The sequence below is a fragment of the Melospiza melodia genome, chromosome 2, assembly GCF_035770615.1.
Source record: "Melospiza melodia melodia isolate bMelMel2 chromosome 2, bMelMel2.pri, whole genome shotgun sequence".
NCBI lineage: Eukaryota > Metazoa > Chordata > Aves > Passeriformes > Passerellidae > Melospiza > Melospiza melodia.
The window spans coordinates 57,661,315-57,676,227 of record NC_086195.1 but is presented as its reverse complement, the minus strand read 5'-3'; the positions used below and the strand labels follow the sequence as shown (position 1 = coordinate 57,676,227).

At 38.7% G+C, this 14,913-nt stretch overlaps 1 protein-coding gene across 2 annotated transcripts in view; it reads left to right on the top strand.

Moving 5' to 3' along the window:
- NME7 (NME/NM23 family member 7) overlaps positions 1 to 14,913 on the top strand; it is an 88,835-nt gene that overhangs the window by 21,633 nt on the left and 52,289 nt on the right. For both annotated transcript variants that reach the window (XM_063148292.1, XM_063148293.1), the window contains exons 4-7: positions 4,333 to 4,443; positions 8,467 to 8,517; positions 10,925 to 11,132; positions 14,118 to 14,223. In XM_063148292.1, the coding sequence (XP_063004362.1) occupies positions 4,333 to 4,443; positions 8,467 to 8,517; positions 10,925 to 11,132; positions 14,118 to 14,223 (476 nt within the window). The remainder of the gene's footprint in view (positions 1 to 4,332; positions 4,444 to 8,466; positions 8,518 to 10,924; positions 11,133 to 14,117; positions 14,224 to 14,913) is intronic.

The following is a 14,913-nucleotide window of genomic DNA, read 5'->3' as shown; positions in this document are numbered from 1 at the left end:
TCTGGTTTAATGGCTGTGCAGGTAATCTCTGAATTCGCAAATTAGTAATCTTTTATAATTTCCTCCAGCCTCTTTGAAAAGAACACAGAATATTTTCTTAGGTATGGTATTAAGTGAGCCTTAATCACTTGCTCTCTTGCTCCCTCCTAGTAAATGGACTTGTTTTAAACTCTTTTTGGAGAGTTGTACATAATCAGACAGAGGAAGAACTGCATGTTTTAACACACATCTTTGTCTTAACTGCACAAAAAAATATTACTGTGAAAATACATGCCATAATATTTTTTCAGGCGCTATGGTACTTCTCTAAGCTGGGGTTGGGCATGGTGAAAGAGCAGCAAAGGAGGTAGAGAACACAAGGGGATGGATTCTGTACATGTGGCTACTCTTTCTGTTCCTCAGTGCAGTTTTGGGTAGATTGTAAAGATTTGGTAAATCTTTATATCAGTGTAAAGTTGTGTATTTCCTGCTCTGCCTAAACTAACATAATGCCTGGGGCTCTTGCAGTGCTCCTGCAGTTGCACCAGGAAAAGGCAACTAATGATAAAATGATGTTTTCTTTAGTAGGAGATGTTGCAGTCTACATGGCAACATTTTAATTGTGTTGGTCTCAGGAGGAGGCAAATTTTTGTACTGCTCTACAAAAGGAGGAAAAGGCATTTATGACACGTCAGCTGTTTGGAAAACATTTAAAGAATGTTGGCTGAAAGATAACATAGATATTCAAGTGGTGTTACATATTCAGAATAGCCCAAAGGAACATAGTGAAAGGTACCTTACTCAGGCAAAGGATCCTCAAAATTCAGTTTCTTCACAGAAGCTTTCACTGAGTAAACAGGGTCATGTTAAAAGAGTTTCCTTGGGCAAAAGAGTTGCCTCTGAGTTATTTGTCTTTTTAGCCTGTTCCTAGCAGGTTTTACACCAGTTATTAGATGTAACAAGATTTATGCCGTGCATGATAATTCCCAGAATAATCTGCAGTTGGAATTATATTAATAATTTGAATGTTGCTGTATGAAGCAGAATATTTTTTTTTTTTTTTATTTTTTTGCTGTTGTGCTGTACAAGACTACTGGCAGATCAGTTTGACTTTGGAAATGCATTCTTTGGTCACTCAATGTGTCCTAAGACAGGCTCAGCAGAGGCTTTTGAGGGAGACTGTGGAGTGAATATCTAAAAAATCTTGAATGTTTTGAGTTAGGGACCTTTACTTTTGTCAGCAAAACAAGTGAATGGGACCCTAGGTACATGAGATACAAAACAGATGTGCAGAAGAAGGCTAGATTACACAGGCAATTTCTAGAATTAAGCTAGAATTATTAAGACGGTTTTATTTCAGTTTCTGTCTCTACATTTCTTAAGTCTTGGGTCAGTTTTTCAATATTGTTGTTTTTAAATGTTCTGCATTTCTGTTCCCCTCCCAGTGTATCATAAGAAAACCATCACAAACAGCGACTAAAATGGTTAGGTCAGCATGTGCTTACTTACAGTGTGCCACATAAGGAATCACTGGCAGGGGACAGGGCTTTCTCTTTCTGTAGCCTTGTGATCCTGGGTGGTTGTAACCTGAGGTAAACATTTGGCTGACCAGTATGTCCTGCCTGAGTAGGCATTACTTGGAGTCAGTATCACTGGTATTGAAAATGATGTTACAAAACTTGTGTGTCATCCAGAAATACTTGTGTTCTGTTTTGAATGGGATATGTTATTCTTATGCTTTTAGTTGTTGACACACTCAGCATTTCTTCCCCTTCAAGACATCAGCTACTGTACGTGCAGCAGTGCTATTATTAGAAGTAAGTAGGTCTCAAAAGCATAGTCACAGCATGCTTTGTGCATTGTTCCTTTGATCAGTTCTCATTTGCTGTTGTTTCAGTACTCGTTGTGGTACTGTCACACAGTCCCTCTGAAAATGTAAGCAATGTGAACTTGATTTTCCTTCTTTCTCCTTGGCTCCTCGACGCTAAGCAGTTTTCAAATCCACAGACTGCACGCTGCAGACTGCATCATGCAAACCCCATGAAATGTATTCCTAATTAAAACTAAAAATAGGGCACATGAACCAAAATCCAATCTCAAAAACAGTCCTTAGCATCTGCTTTTTGTATCCTGCTTGCTTCTGAAAAGCTCACACTGAAATGCTAAAATTTAAATATCAGTGTCAGACAAAAGACATTACAAGGGCTGCTCATTGCAGTTTGCATTACCTCTTCTAGGTAAATTGCTTCAGAATGCAATATTTCGTTGCAAATTTATAGGAATTACACTATTACTAAAAACCCTTGAAATTAGAAAAGTAAGGGACAATTTATTTCTGGCATTACCAGTCTGTCTCAGACAACCTGTGTAATAACAAATTCAAGAAAGTGTTCCTTGAGGAAATGCAAATGGTGCTGGGGATCCCATTCCAGAGGTTTGATCCTTATTGTTTGTGGGAAATGAGAGTGTAGAGACCTCTTGTGCCACCATGCAGGTCATGCATTGTGTGGTTCTCATTGATCAAACATGCAGCTGCTTCTCCTCATGGGCCTCGATTCACGTGGTACACCATGTGATACGATAAATAATATCACAAAATGAGGTGGAGCTGTGAAGTCCTTGGGAAAGAGGGGAACAGGCTCTAAGGCTGCATGGAGTATGCTGGCAAACTGTGTTCAGTGTTGGTGAGAGGTCAGCCTTTCCTGAGAGGTCCGCCTTTCCTTCTCAGAAATGGGGTTAAACCAACTGTAGCCTGCGCAGCCTGGACTGAAGCGCAGTGTTAGTTGAGTGCTTCCATGCAGTTTCTGACTGCAGCCTTAGTCCATCAGTCCTTTTGTATCATACTTCCCCATGGGTCTGAGCCTGAGGTGCTCTGTGTATGGGAGCTTTGTGGTGCTTGAGGAAATCTGTTTCTGAGCTCTGAAGGTCATCTACGCCTCTCCCTTAGTTGCAGATAAAATGTCGCATATGTTCAAATTTTCCTGGTTACATTTCCTGGTCCTAACACCTCCCTTGCTCTACATTTGCTGTGAAATAGTCTGTCTCTTGCCAAAGCATCTGTCGATCTGGGGTCACTTAAGGTTCAGAGCAAATGTACTGGAAGTTCATCCATCTCCTATAATCTCAGCATAAAAGCCCTGGCTGGAATATATTGCTGCTAACCTAAGGGCTACTTTCCATGCTATGCTGGTATATAAAATAGGAAATATGCAATTGTTTGTGTTTCATTCAAGGAAGTACTGCAATAAAAAATTCCATCTTGGAGAGCCTTCTTTATTGGAAACAGTGTACAAGATGGAAACTGCTCCCTAGGATTGTCAGAGATGTGGCGTTTCTGAGATGCAGGGTTGAATAAATCTGTTGGTTTGTAAGCTGAGCACATTTGAAGCTGACTCACCACAAGATGAATGCAAACAGAAAATGCAATTTTACAGACCTTCTTTTTGTGCTTGTTATTTTTGATTAATAATACGTTTAGTGCTGATGGTGTTCTTGGTGCTGTGCAAAGCTCACTAAAATAGTTCTGGCCCTGGGGATGTACAGTGTAAAAAGATAATTACCTAGAAGACAGGATGCACTTGGAAACAAAGATGTGGGGGAGAGTGTAGAGATTTTTGGATTGATGTCCCTTAGAATACAGAATATAGCTGTCAGTCAGTATAAGAGATTAAATACCTCCTCTTCCATCCTTTTATTATGTCTATTAACAGTGTCATCTATTTGGCATGCACATTCTATACTATGAATTTTTTGTACTGTACTATGCACAAGAGGATCTTCTTCTTCTCACAGAGGTCTTCAAGTATTTTAAAAGTATTAATAAAATAATCAAACTCAAACTTTGAGTTTTATGGAAGAGGCACATGTTTGACTAACATTTTTTAACAGGAATTTTAACAACTTTAATTTTATGTGTATGATTAACATTAGGGAAAAGGGAGTTGAGCAAGCAGAGGGAAGAGATTAACAATTCAATTGTGTTCTGACCCAGATTGAGGAGCTGTTGAGATACCAGTTATCTAAGGAAGAAGTGGTCAAATCGTGTGCTCTGAGAGCAAAGGGAGAAGTTGGTAAATAATAACTGCTGGTGGAATATTGTGAGCTGACTTGGGTTAGAAAGCCAAGGAAATGAAAATGTGCAAACCTTGTTCTTATCAGAATAATGTGTTGCACAGGCATTCAAGAACAGCATGGAAATTGATGAGACACTGGGACAGTGATTATGTGGCGGTGACAAAATTTCTCTTTGATGTGCTGTTTTTTTGTCTGGATATGACCCAAACATGCACACCAAATGCTCTAAGGGAAGTTGTGTTGGCTGTATCTCTCTAATATATTCTTTTTCCTCCCCAGAACACTGGCTTTGATTAAACCTGATGGAATGCGTAAGATGGGACAATTATTTGATATCATTATTAATGCCGGATTGACAATAACTAAGGCCAAAATGATGCTGCTTTCAAGGTATGGAATTCTTAAGGTTAGCTCTATTGTATCTAAATATTTTTGCAATTAAGAATATTCTCTAAAGCTATTCTGTGTTGTCCCATCCAGATCCATTCCAGTGAGTAAAAGAGGTAACTCATGAAACTCATCAGTTTCACAGTTCTGCAGATTTCTGAAAGTATTTAGAGATTTAAACTAAGTAGCAAAAAGTGCTGTGCAAATGTGTATGGGTGATGAAATACATCATGTCTGTATGAACCCAAGGTGGCTACTATAGCTTTAGCAATCCAGCAGTGTTTACTGCTGACATGTCTGTGTGTCCTCACCTCCAGGCTTCCTCATACAAGCGGTATTGTTCATTGCAATAATGTTGCCTTTAAAGTATTTGGTTTGCTTGCTCTCAGTAAATCTGTTGTCTTAATTTTTGCTCTCAGATTTTTTGCTGGAAGTCCTAGACAAAGCAAGTGATCTTCTGATGGTGCAGGGTTGGACAGGTTTTACTCATGCATCTTCCTAATACCTCAACCTTCAGTGTTCTCCACTTCTTAATGAGCCCCAAGATTTTAAAGGAAGGCATGCTTCAGAGGAAAAAGGAACATAATTAATTTACCTCAGAAGACTTTCCCAAAGTTACTGCATTATTTTTCCATTGCTGTTTTGCCAAACCTATTCGTATGCAACATGTTTTTTGAAAGAAAAGCTATCTATCTTACATAATACCATTTTCATGTATTCTTATTATTTATGTGAGAGGTCAGCCACAATTTTTCCTTCACTTCAGAACCTTTTTGGCTTTCTGAGATACTGATAAAATCACTAAAAGACTTCCTCCTCTGCATACACCTGCTGCAATATCTGATTGTAGTGATTCCAGATCCTCCACCCAACAACTCCAATTCACAAGTTCAAACATGTTTCTAATGTTCCTTTGCAATTCATAATGTTCTTTCAAACTAGCTTTTTTTTTGCTTCCTCTCTCCTGCCACATGAGAGATTTGATCCTGAAGTGTTGTTTTGGGTGATGCTTTGTTCGAGTGTCTCTCTGAGAAGTTAAACTGTTGAGCCAAGTCACGTGCTTTAGAGTTGACTCACACTGAAGGGAAGAAATGGAGACTTGAACTTTTACTGCCTACTGCAAAATAAAAATTTCTGGTTGTCTTGTATAATTGAAATTAATTATTAATAAGCACAAGAATGGGCTGTGATACTGAATGTGTTTAAATAGTGTCTTGAGTATTTTGTGGTTTCTCTGCGTACCATCTACTCAATTTCTTGGGACTGTGCCATTTTAAAATGATAGAACTATGGCTTTGCCAAAGTCTTCTACCCTTATATTTCTGCAGGCTTGCTTGTTCAAATCATCATCATCATCATCATCATCATCATCATCATCATCATCATCATCTACTGCTTTCTTTAAAGGGATTATTAACAACAGTTGTCTGTCAATCACTGTTAAGTAGATTCATGCCTTCTGTAGAAGTGATAGTGAAGATATGGAAGTGTGGGCAGGCACTTGCTTCCTCAGACTCTTCCTTTAATCCTCTGTCAGTTCAGTCTGTTATACATAGGTGAACACTGTTTTCCATTATTTGAAAACAGAGAACTAATAATGAAATTTAAAAGGCACTACGTTATACAACACAACTGCGCTTTGATATTTATTTCAGAGGAATTGTTAACTGAATAGTAGAGCTCAGTTTGTTTCAGAAACAGACCTCTCAAATACTTCTTTGCAATCAGAAATGGTGATACTTAATCTCTTCACATGCCCTTTTCATATTTCCTCTCCAAAATTCTTTGGTGAATTAATTTCAGAAGAAGGTTTTCTTGTGAAATAATGAATTGTAGGCAAACCTTTTGCCCAGTGTAGGCTTGAAGCATGAGATTGCAAGAGTTCTGGTGTCTAACATAATTTTTACATCATGCTTCTGCCTTTGTTTGAAAAGGAAGGAAAGTAAATATACTGTATGGTTGATAAAAATATTTTGGATTTTGAATGGCTCATACTTATACTGAACAAAAAGCAACAAACCAGGAATTACTCAGGTCATTTTGATAAAAAAGCTGGAGAAAAATGTGACTGTTCAAACATGGATAAATGTTAAGAAAATTAAATTCTTCTTATGTTCTTCTTGATGTTCTTTCTTTCCTCTGGCAATATTTGGTTTAAGTCTGGACTGCAAATGGGAGAGAGGCATCAAAAGTTCAATTTCAGATGACAGAACTATGCCTTTCTTCATACTTGGAATCTGTTATTTGAAAAATATGCAGGCAATTTCTGTCAGTAAAGAGAGGTGCTGAAAATGAGCAAACTCATGAAGACCAGAAGAATTTAGAAGACTGTGCTGCAGGTAAAAACAACTTTCCAATTTGGAATCTCACCCTACAGCACTGCTTTATTATGAACTCTGTACCCAGAGTAGAGGTCAGCAATTTTTCTTTCTTTCACTTGTCAGTCCTCTTGAGGAGCTTGTCCTTCTCTACAAATTCCAGCTTCAAAAAGTGGCACACACCAGAATTTGAAGCAAGCCAATACTGAGCCTGTGTTCTCAACAGGATTTCTGAAGCTGCAAAATAGCAGGTTTAGAGCTGAAAAACTCCATGGGTTTTTCTAGCTGTTGCCATGCAGAAAAGGCAGTTCAGTAAGCAAGAGTAAAACGTGAGAAGCAGCTGGAGAAAAAGACAGGGAAGAGAGTAGAAGAGAATAAGTTGGCTGGTGGCAGGGGCTGGTGGGGTAAAAGCCACAAAACTGTGTGTCCATTGGTGGATGGATGGTAGCTCTGCACTGTAGTGGTCCCCAAAACCTTGTAGTTGGGTTGCTGAGCCCAGTGCGGGTAGGACCGTGGCTGTGGGAATGCAGAGCTTGGGAAGGGCCGCCACCCTGTCTGAAAAGAACATCTTTTTACTTCCAGCTCCTGAGGAAAGGCTGAGTAACAGCTGTGCTGCAGACACACTGGGTATGCCTGGTAGCCTTTATTTGCCTGGCTGTGTGAGGAGACCCTTGCTGGTGACGGAGAGAGATGGAGAGACTGACTCAGTGATCAGAATCCGATTTTATTGTGGGATACAAACGCTTATATACTATTTCAGGGAGACCTGTAATGTGTACTAAAATGATTAGGTTAAAATCACACACAACTTATGCATATAACAACATGTCTTGCTTGCAGAGTTTATGGGATTTTCTTTTTCTCGTAAACCCGCTTGATTTATTCTTCTTACAATCTAGGTCTAATTTTCAAAGTTCTGTTTGCTTTTGCCAAGGCATCCTATTCTCAAATCTCTTATGTTAACCAGGCCAAAGTCCATCATCTGTTTTGTGTCCCCCAACATTCCAATAACCCCTCACTGCAGAAATCCCATTGCTTTGGAAGAAAGGAGTGTGTAGTCACTGCTGTGTTTCCTGAGGAGACTGCAAGGCCAAATTGAGTTTTGAAGCGTGAAAGTGTGGGGGAAATCCAGTTTTAATATGGAAGCTATTGTGCTGCCTATTCAACTTGTAAGATTTGAGGACACTGAATGGAAACCAGGTTATGCAGTATTTTGTTATGCACCAGTTTAATTAAAGACTAGCCCTGATAAAGAAGTGTTCCAGTGGAGCAGATAAATTGTTTATGCTTTAAAACTAGACTTCATTTAGCAGTATTCCCCCTCAAACTGATGAATGATGAAAGCAACATAACAGCAAATGGCTTGCAAGAAGGTGACTCTGCTGCATTTATTTCTCAGCCTGAGAATGTGGGGACCATCAATGACCATGAAATGGGCTTTAGTAATTCCTTCTCAGAGCAGGAGCATGAGGAGTAGTCAGCTGTACTGGTAGCTACACAAAATATGAAATTTAAATGTAGTTTCTGTTATTGGACATGAACACCCAACAAGGTGTCCAGCTTAGGAAGACATTGCCTGTAGTAACATGTTTATGGATGGTATTTGAATGAATGATAACTGTGGTTTTCAGGGGGGTTTTATGTATGTATGTATGTATGTATGTGTATATATACCTATAGCTATATCTCTGTCTTTTTACTTTTTCAGAAAAGAAGCAGCTGATTTCTATGCTGATTATCGAGCAAAACCCTTTTATCAGTAGGTATATCAATTTCAGCTTGACATGTATTAAGCTTATTTATTGAACGCACAAAATTAATTTACCAGTTTTGATGCCATGGGACCTTGGGAGAATCAGAGCTTGTCCTAGTTGAGTGGAGCCCTTTGCAAAGCGTGCACCTTTTCTTCTTCCTCCAGGGAGAGATCCTTATTTCAGCTATTTATGGTTTTAACTCACACTTTTTACAACCCAGTGGTATCAGGGGAATGTCTTTTGTCCCTCAGAAGTGAAAATGCTCCTAGCAGGGCAAAACTTCAAAGCCAAGAGAAGGGCTATCTTCAGGATCAGGGTGGAGCTTGCAGATGAGAATTAGGGGGAACACTTACTTGTAAGAATTGATTTGGTAACAAGTATCCCAAATAATAAGTAACTGAAAGGATAGTTCATAGGGTAGTTTTTACTGAACTGCTACCCTTGGACAAATGTCAAACTTGCATGATGTTAGACTGCTCCACCTGATGTGAGAAACCTTAGTCTTTCCATAGCTGACCAGATGGATGCTTATGACCCAGAGATTGAATCATTTCTGCTTTTCCTGAAAGTGCCAGCAACTTTCTTTTCCTCCCTCTCCACTTTGCATTCTGCCTCTTCTAGGGAGAAGGTGCCCTGTGTTTTTCAGCCATATTGGTGTGTGTGTTTGCACTGGTGTGGTTGAAAGACCTGGTTTCAGTACTGACACGAAGTGCTTGAGAACTAGCATTGCCAGATGCTCTCCAGCAACAGCAGCTGATTTGTTGTGGGTCCAAACTCAAGCCCTTCAGAGAGACATGGCCCCAGGCTATGTCTGACCATGTTGGAGGTCAGAGAATGCATGATTTGGAATTGCCTTTTCTTTGCTGAGTAAGCCTGCTTGAATATGTTGATAAATAATCAAGAATTTTGCCTGAAGTCTTATTTCACAGATGTCTATCTATACTAATGGTAATTGTCTGAGGAACTGCAGCCTTTGTCCTCTGTGATGTGCCTGTCTCCCATCCTACAGTCCTATTGGCTACATCTTCTGTATAGGATTTTTCTCTAAATTAGAAATAAAAAAGCTCTAGAGCATTCCAAATCAAATAGAAACAAGAAACTTCAAGGCAGTGAAGTGTGAAATACACGACTCATTTATATTTGATGTTGTATCTTGTATTTAAATTCAGATTTCATTAGCAAGTTCACTACTAAATGTAAGTCTAGTGAATAGTAAGGAAAAATAGCAGTTCTATTGTTTGGAAAATAATGGCTTTCATATTAAAGAAATTTTTTAAAAAATTGAAGTATTAATCTGCACAGTAAATAGTGTTGTAGAAATTGCTTTTTTCTTGGATGTATGTATGTGTACTGTTTAAATGTCCTAAACAAGCATACTCTGACCAACAGAACCTGATATCCAATCACTTTTTAGTGTGTTGTTTCTTTATGTAATTTTTAGTAGTTTTAACATTGTTTCTTTTTCGAAAAACTACTAGGATTTCTCTTCTCTTCTTGACCAGGGATCATTAGGAAGAAGGTAGTTGGAGAAGCATGCACATCTACAGTCATAATTGTGTAAAGCTCTTCTTTTAAACAAAATAGTACAAAACTCAGGGCCAATGTTCTCCTTCATTGGTTCTGTTCAGACTAAACAGTGAAAAGACAGGCTTATTGGTATGCGTGTTTTGTGAAGATACTCAATTATAGTTATTGGTGTTTTGTTTAGTTTTTAAATTGAATGTTTGGCTTACCAATTTTGGATGGTTGTTTTCTATTGTGAGATGGTCAAGACAGGAGGCAGGCTGCTCCTGACAACAGCTTCTCCTTATTTGGACTCATCCCATTAAAATCACTTAAGTTATGCCAAGATGTAATAGCTCACTTTTTGAGTAAGTCCCTTATCCCATGCTAATTTTCAACTCCTTCCCTTCTCTCCCACTTTGGACGCTGGCTGGGCAAAATCCATGGCAGACATCCGTGGGGCAGTGGAGAATTCAGCTTGAAGGCAGTGCTGATGTTCTGTCAGTGGGGTACACATCCAGGTCATGTATGAGAGCCTTGAAATGTTGCTGTGCAGAAGAGGAAAGCTTAGGAATCATTCCTGTTAGTCAAGTGGTTACCAGGGTCTCTCCTTCACTGTTACCAGGACATCAGTACTGATCCTTTAAAAATTCTTTTGAAATCTAAGACTCTACAGAGTAGCTTGAGTGAGTTTGGGTTAGCTACATGTTGTTTTTTTTCTACAACTATAATAAGGGAATGTCTGCACATAATCTAATCTGACCTGTTCCCCAAAGTAGAGTCAACTTCAAAGTTAGATCAGGTTGCTCCAGATCTTGTCAGTTTGAGTTCTGAGCATCTCCACTGGGTCATGTTTTTCTTGGTTTTAATTTGTAGCGTGAATCACCATGTGCTGTTTCCCTTTTGCAGTGAGCTTCTCCAGATAATAATGAGTGGCCCCATCCTTGCTATGGAGCTCTTAGGAGATGATGCTGTGAGTAAGTGGAGAGCAATAGTGGGGCCAGCAAACCCTGCAATGACTGAGAGTGATACACTGGACAGCATCACGGAGAGCTTTGGACATTGTGGCCTCAGAGATGCAGCTTATGGCCCGGATTCAGTTGCTTCAGCTGCTAAAGTAAGTTTTTGACTTTCTTGACTGAGGTTTATTTTTACTTTTATCTGCTACCAACCAGATTAAGAATTTGTCATTTTGTTTCTACACTTGAGTTCAGAACTAGTTTACATATTCTTCGTGTGCTTCTTTTTAGCATGGAAAAATAAACTGTCTGAAAAGAGAAATCTTGTTTATCACAAAGGTGAATCTTGGGTGCTTTGATCAGGAGAGCATGCCTGGTCATTTTTATTGTCTCCTGTACATCACAAACAGTGATGTATTGCATAGTCTGTGTAATCTACCTATAGTCTACCAATGTTGGTCATAAAAAGAAAGGGATTAAATGATTAAATCTTTTTGTGCGCTTTTGTGTTTCACACATCTGTTCTCCTTCACAGTTCTCACTAGTGCTCTGCTTGCAGCCTACTTTGCTGTTATTGTTCAGAATGAAAAATTAAAAACCAGACCACTTTGTAGTGCTTTGTGCTTTGAGAGGTAACACAGTAGACTTGGCTTTGAGGAGTTTGGTTCCATTTTGCTTTGTTGGCCGTGTTTCTTTTCTCAGTGCTAAGAAAAAGCCCTGGGACTGGGTAATAGATATTACTATTTCTGTAGAATTAAGGTGACTTTTGTGTGCCTTGTTGTGGGATAGATATGCTAATAAATGATAGCAAGAATAATGTTTATCTCATGGTTGATTGATGTGTCGCTTGGTGTCTCAGCTGTAAACCACTTTAGCTGGGAAAAGATACCAATTGTTGCTTCTTTGATCCTAGTCTTCCCTGTTTAACTTGGAACAGCTGCAGTAGCACAGCTGGAGAGAGACCTCTGGTTAGATAGTTAGATGTCTTCATATATAAGGGTGAAAGTTTCTCTTTTTTCCTGTGTACTACCATGACAACTGCACCAGCTTCTGAACTGAGAGTGTAGGAAGGAGTATCTATTAGCATAAATTCTTGGTTAGAAGCATAAGTATGTGCTTAGGTTTTAGTTTGTTGTTCTTGCTGCATTTCATTATTTTTGAAATTATGTCTGAAGGCCCCGGTCATCTGCAGCATTTTTATGACACTGAGATTATTTTGCTGAACATCTGCAGGTGTGTGCATCTTTGTGGTGTTAATGATACCTCTCTTTAATAAATCAAACAACATTTTGAATTTAGTGCCCCTGTGCCTTTATTAGTTTAGTAGGCCTAGTATTATATGGCTGTATAGCAGTTGCTATGGAAACTAGTTGGCTGTGCCTGCAGAAGATTTGCTGAAAAGAAGGAAATATAAGATAAAGGGACCTAAATCAACTCTCCTGACAGAAAACTGAAGTCTCAACCACATTTAATGAATGTACTGTAAGATGAACACTTAGGGTGGAAAGCTGCATTGTTCTTTTGATGGCAAAATGATAAGTGAAAGTATGTCTCTGATACATTCTAAGCTGCTGTCTCTCTGCAGGCCAAATTTTGTAATTTCTTTAGATCAGGAATAAAGGGTAAGGAAAATGATTTTTTTTTTTTTTTAAGGCTCAACAAGATTATAGTTTGGACTTTCATTATGCAAGTCCTTTAACATTATTGAGTTAATTTCCTTTTATGAATTTTAGTGGATAAAACTAAGTGTTAACTATTACATGTATTTTACTGCCTTTTTCTGGCTGCTTCTTTTAGAGTAAATAGCAATTAATAGAGTGGGACAAGTTCCTTGAATCATGCAGCATTTTATCAGTAGAAGAATGTAAGGAATGAACCCTGTTGTCTCAGGTGCACCCACTTAAAACGTGGATTATTTGCCAGCAGAAATACAAAGACACTTTTTCCATCTGTTGAAAGATACATTGTCCAGGATCTACTGCCCAAGATCCAAAGCACGACAAGTTTGAATTGTGTAATTCTTCAAGAAGGGATTACAGAAATGGTTGAAGTGCCATGAGCTAAATGTGAGTCTATTCCATTTAAGTTGAGCTAGTAAATTAAGGGAGACAGTTCCAGGAAATGGCCTTTAGCATTGCTACTGTTATACAGGAAAAAATCAAATACATTTGGTAGTAGTATTTCTTGGATGAAACATTTTCTCTTAAATAGAAATGTATCATTTCTCTTACTGAATTTGACCAATAGGTATGAAATGGAACCTGTGTTTTGCACATTTGTTGATTGGCAGATTGTGTAACATATGTGAATAAATGGTATGGAAAAAGTATGAAGCTGGCAGTGAACAGTGAAAAAATACTGCTGAGGAAAGAAACCTGACTGCCAAGTTCACCCAAGTATGGTCTAAGACACAAGGTATCTGATGCCTAAATAGTGATGGTGGGAAGAAAGAAATTGAAGACAAAAAGGTTTCTTTGATTTATCTGAGAAATAAAAGCCATTGGATTCATCGGCTTCAATTCAGTAAGACTGAACTAATTAATAGAATTAATATAATTTAAAAAAATTATAGGGCCAATAAGGCATGAGAAATGACTCAGCAATTTTAGACAAAGTTTAGTTGTTTAAGATGAAAGGAAGAAAATGTAAACAATTTGGAAAGAGGTCAGTTTTGTATATGGAAAGAAAACATACTGAGAAATGGATAATAGTTGTATTTTTGCTTATGTAGTGGAAAAGATGATTTGAAAAAAAGGAAAAATAAAATATGTGTGTAAGGGAGTGGATTTGGAAAGATACTGAGGAAAGAGAGAGAGTATCAGTAAAGCTGGGAACACCTCTACCAAATTATTGTTGCATCAGCATTTTGAGTGCTCCGAGTATGAACAGATTGCATTGCAGAACTGAAAGGAAGACATTGCAAGAAGTACTCCAGCCCTGTTTTTGTGATTGTAGCAGTGAAGCCAGAGAGGAAAAGATACATTTGAGATAATGCTTCAGGGAAGAAGTATTCGTAGGAAAAAAATATGCACTAAAGGTTTATCTTCTGTGATTATGGATACTTCAGATGTTGTTACTTGTGATAAAAGCTGATGTGTGCAGCTAGATCAATCTAAAATGTGTTTAATTACAATTGTTTTCAGGAGCTGGAGCTGTTCTTTCCCTCCAGTGGAGGTCGTGGACCAGTCAGCAGTGCCAAATTCACAAACTGTACTTGTTGCATTATTAAGCCTCATGCTGTTAATGAAGGTAAGCAATGCAGATAGCAGAGGAGAAAGCAGTATGTGTCTGTTGTATCCATGACCATTCCTCTGCCTTCTTTTTGGGAGAATGAGACTGTGTGAGCAAAGGGTATATTTCACATGCAAAAGCTTGCAGATGCATTGTCTTTCTTCTAGTATTTCTGCAGTTCATTTCCATGAAGAGTGAGTGGGTCATGTGCTTTCCATGCAAATACCTGTTCACTTCAGAATAAGAAGGTAAAGGTGAAAAAGATTAAAACCTATGTGAGGTGTGACATATCTTATTGTGACAGCTTCCCATGTCCTTGCTCCTGTCTGCCCAGCACGGTCATCTGCTGGAGGTTAGCATCCTCCCAAGAGAGTGAAAGCAGGACACCTGACCATGATCCAGGGCCCTCTGCTCAGGCAGTAGCACATCAGATCCAAATGACTCACAAAGGGAGATTTGTGCTGATACGAATATCTTTCTACTGAATGCACTTGGGACGGAAAGTAGGAAAGGCTTGTTTATGAAAGTGAGCCAAAGACCTAAAGCATTTGGTGGATTCTGTGATGCTTTCTGTGCTGGAGAATGCCCTGGAAGTTTGCCATATGAGTATTGGGAATGTTTAATGCTCTGCTGTTACCATGCAAAAATAACCTCGCTTGTGTGTCCTGTACTTAGATCCAGGAGCTTGTGTAGGAGCAGTGAGTGCAG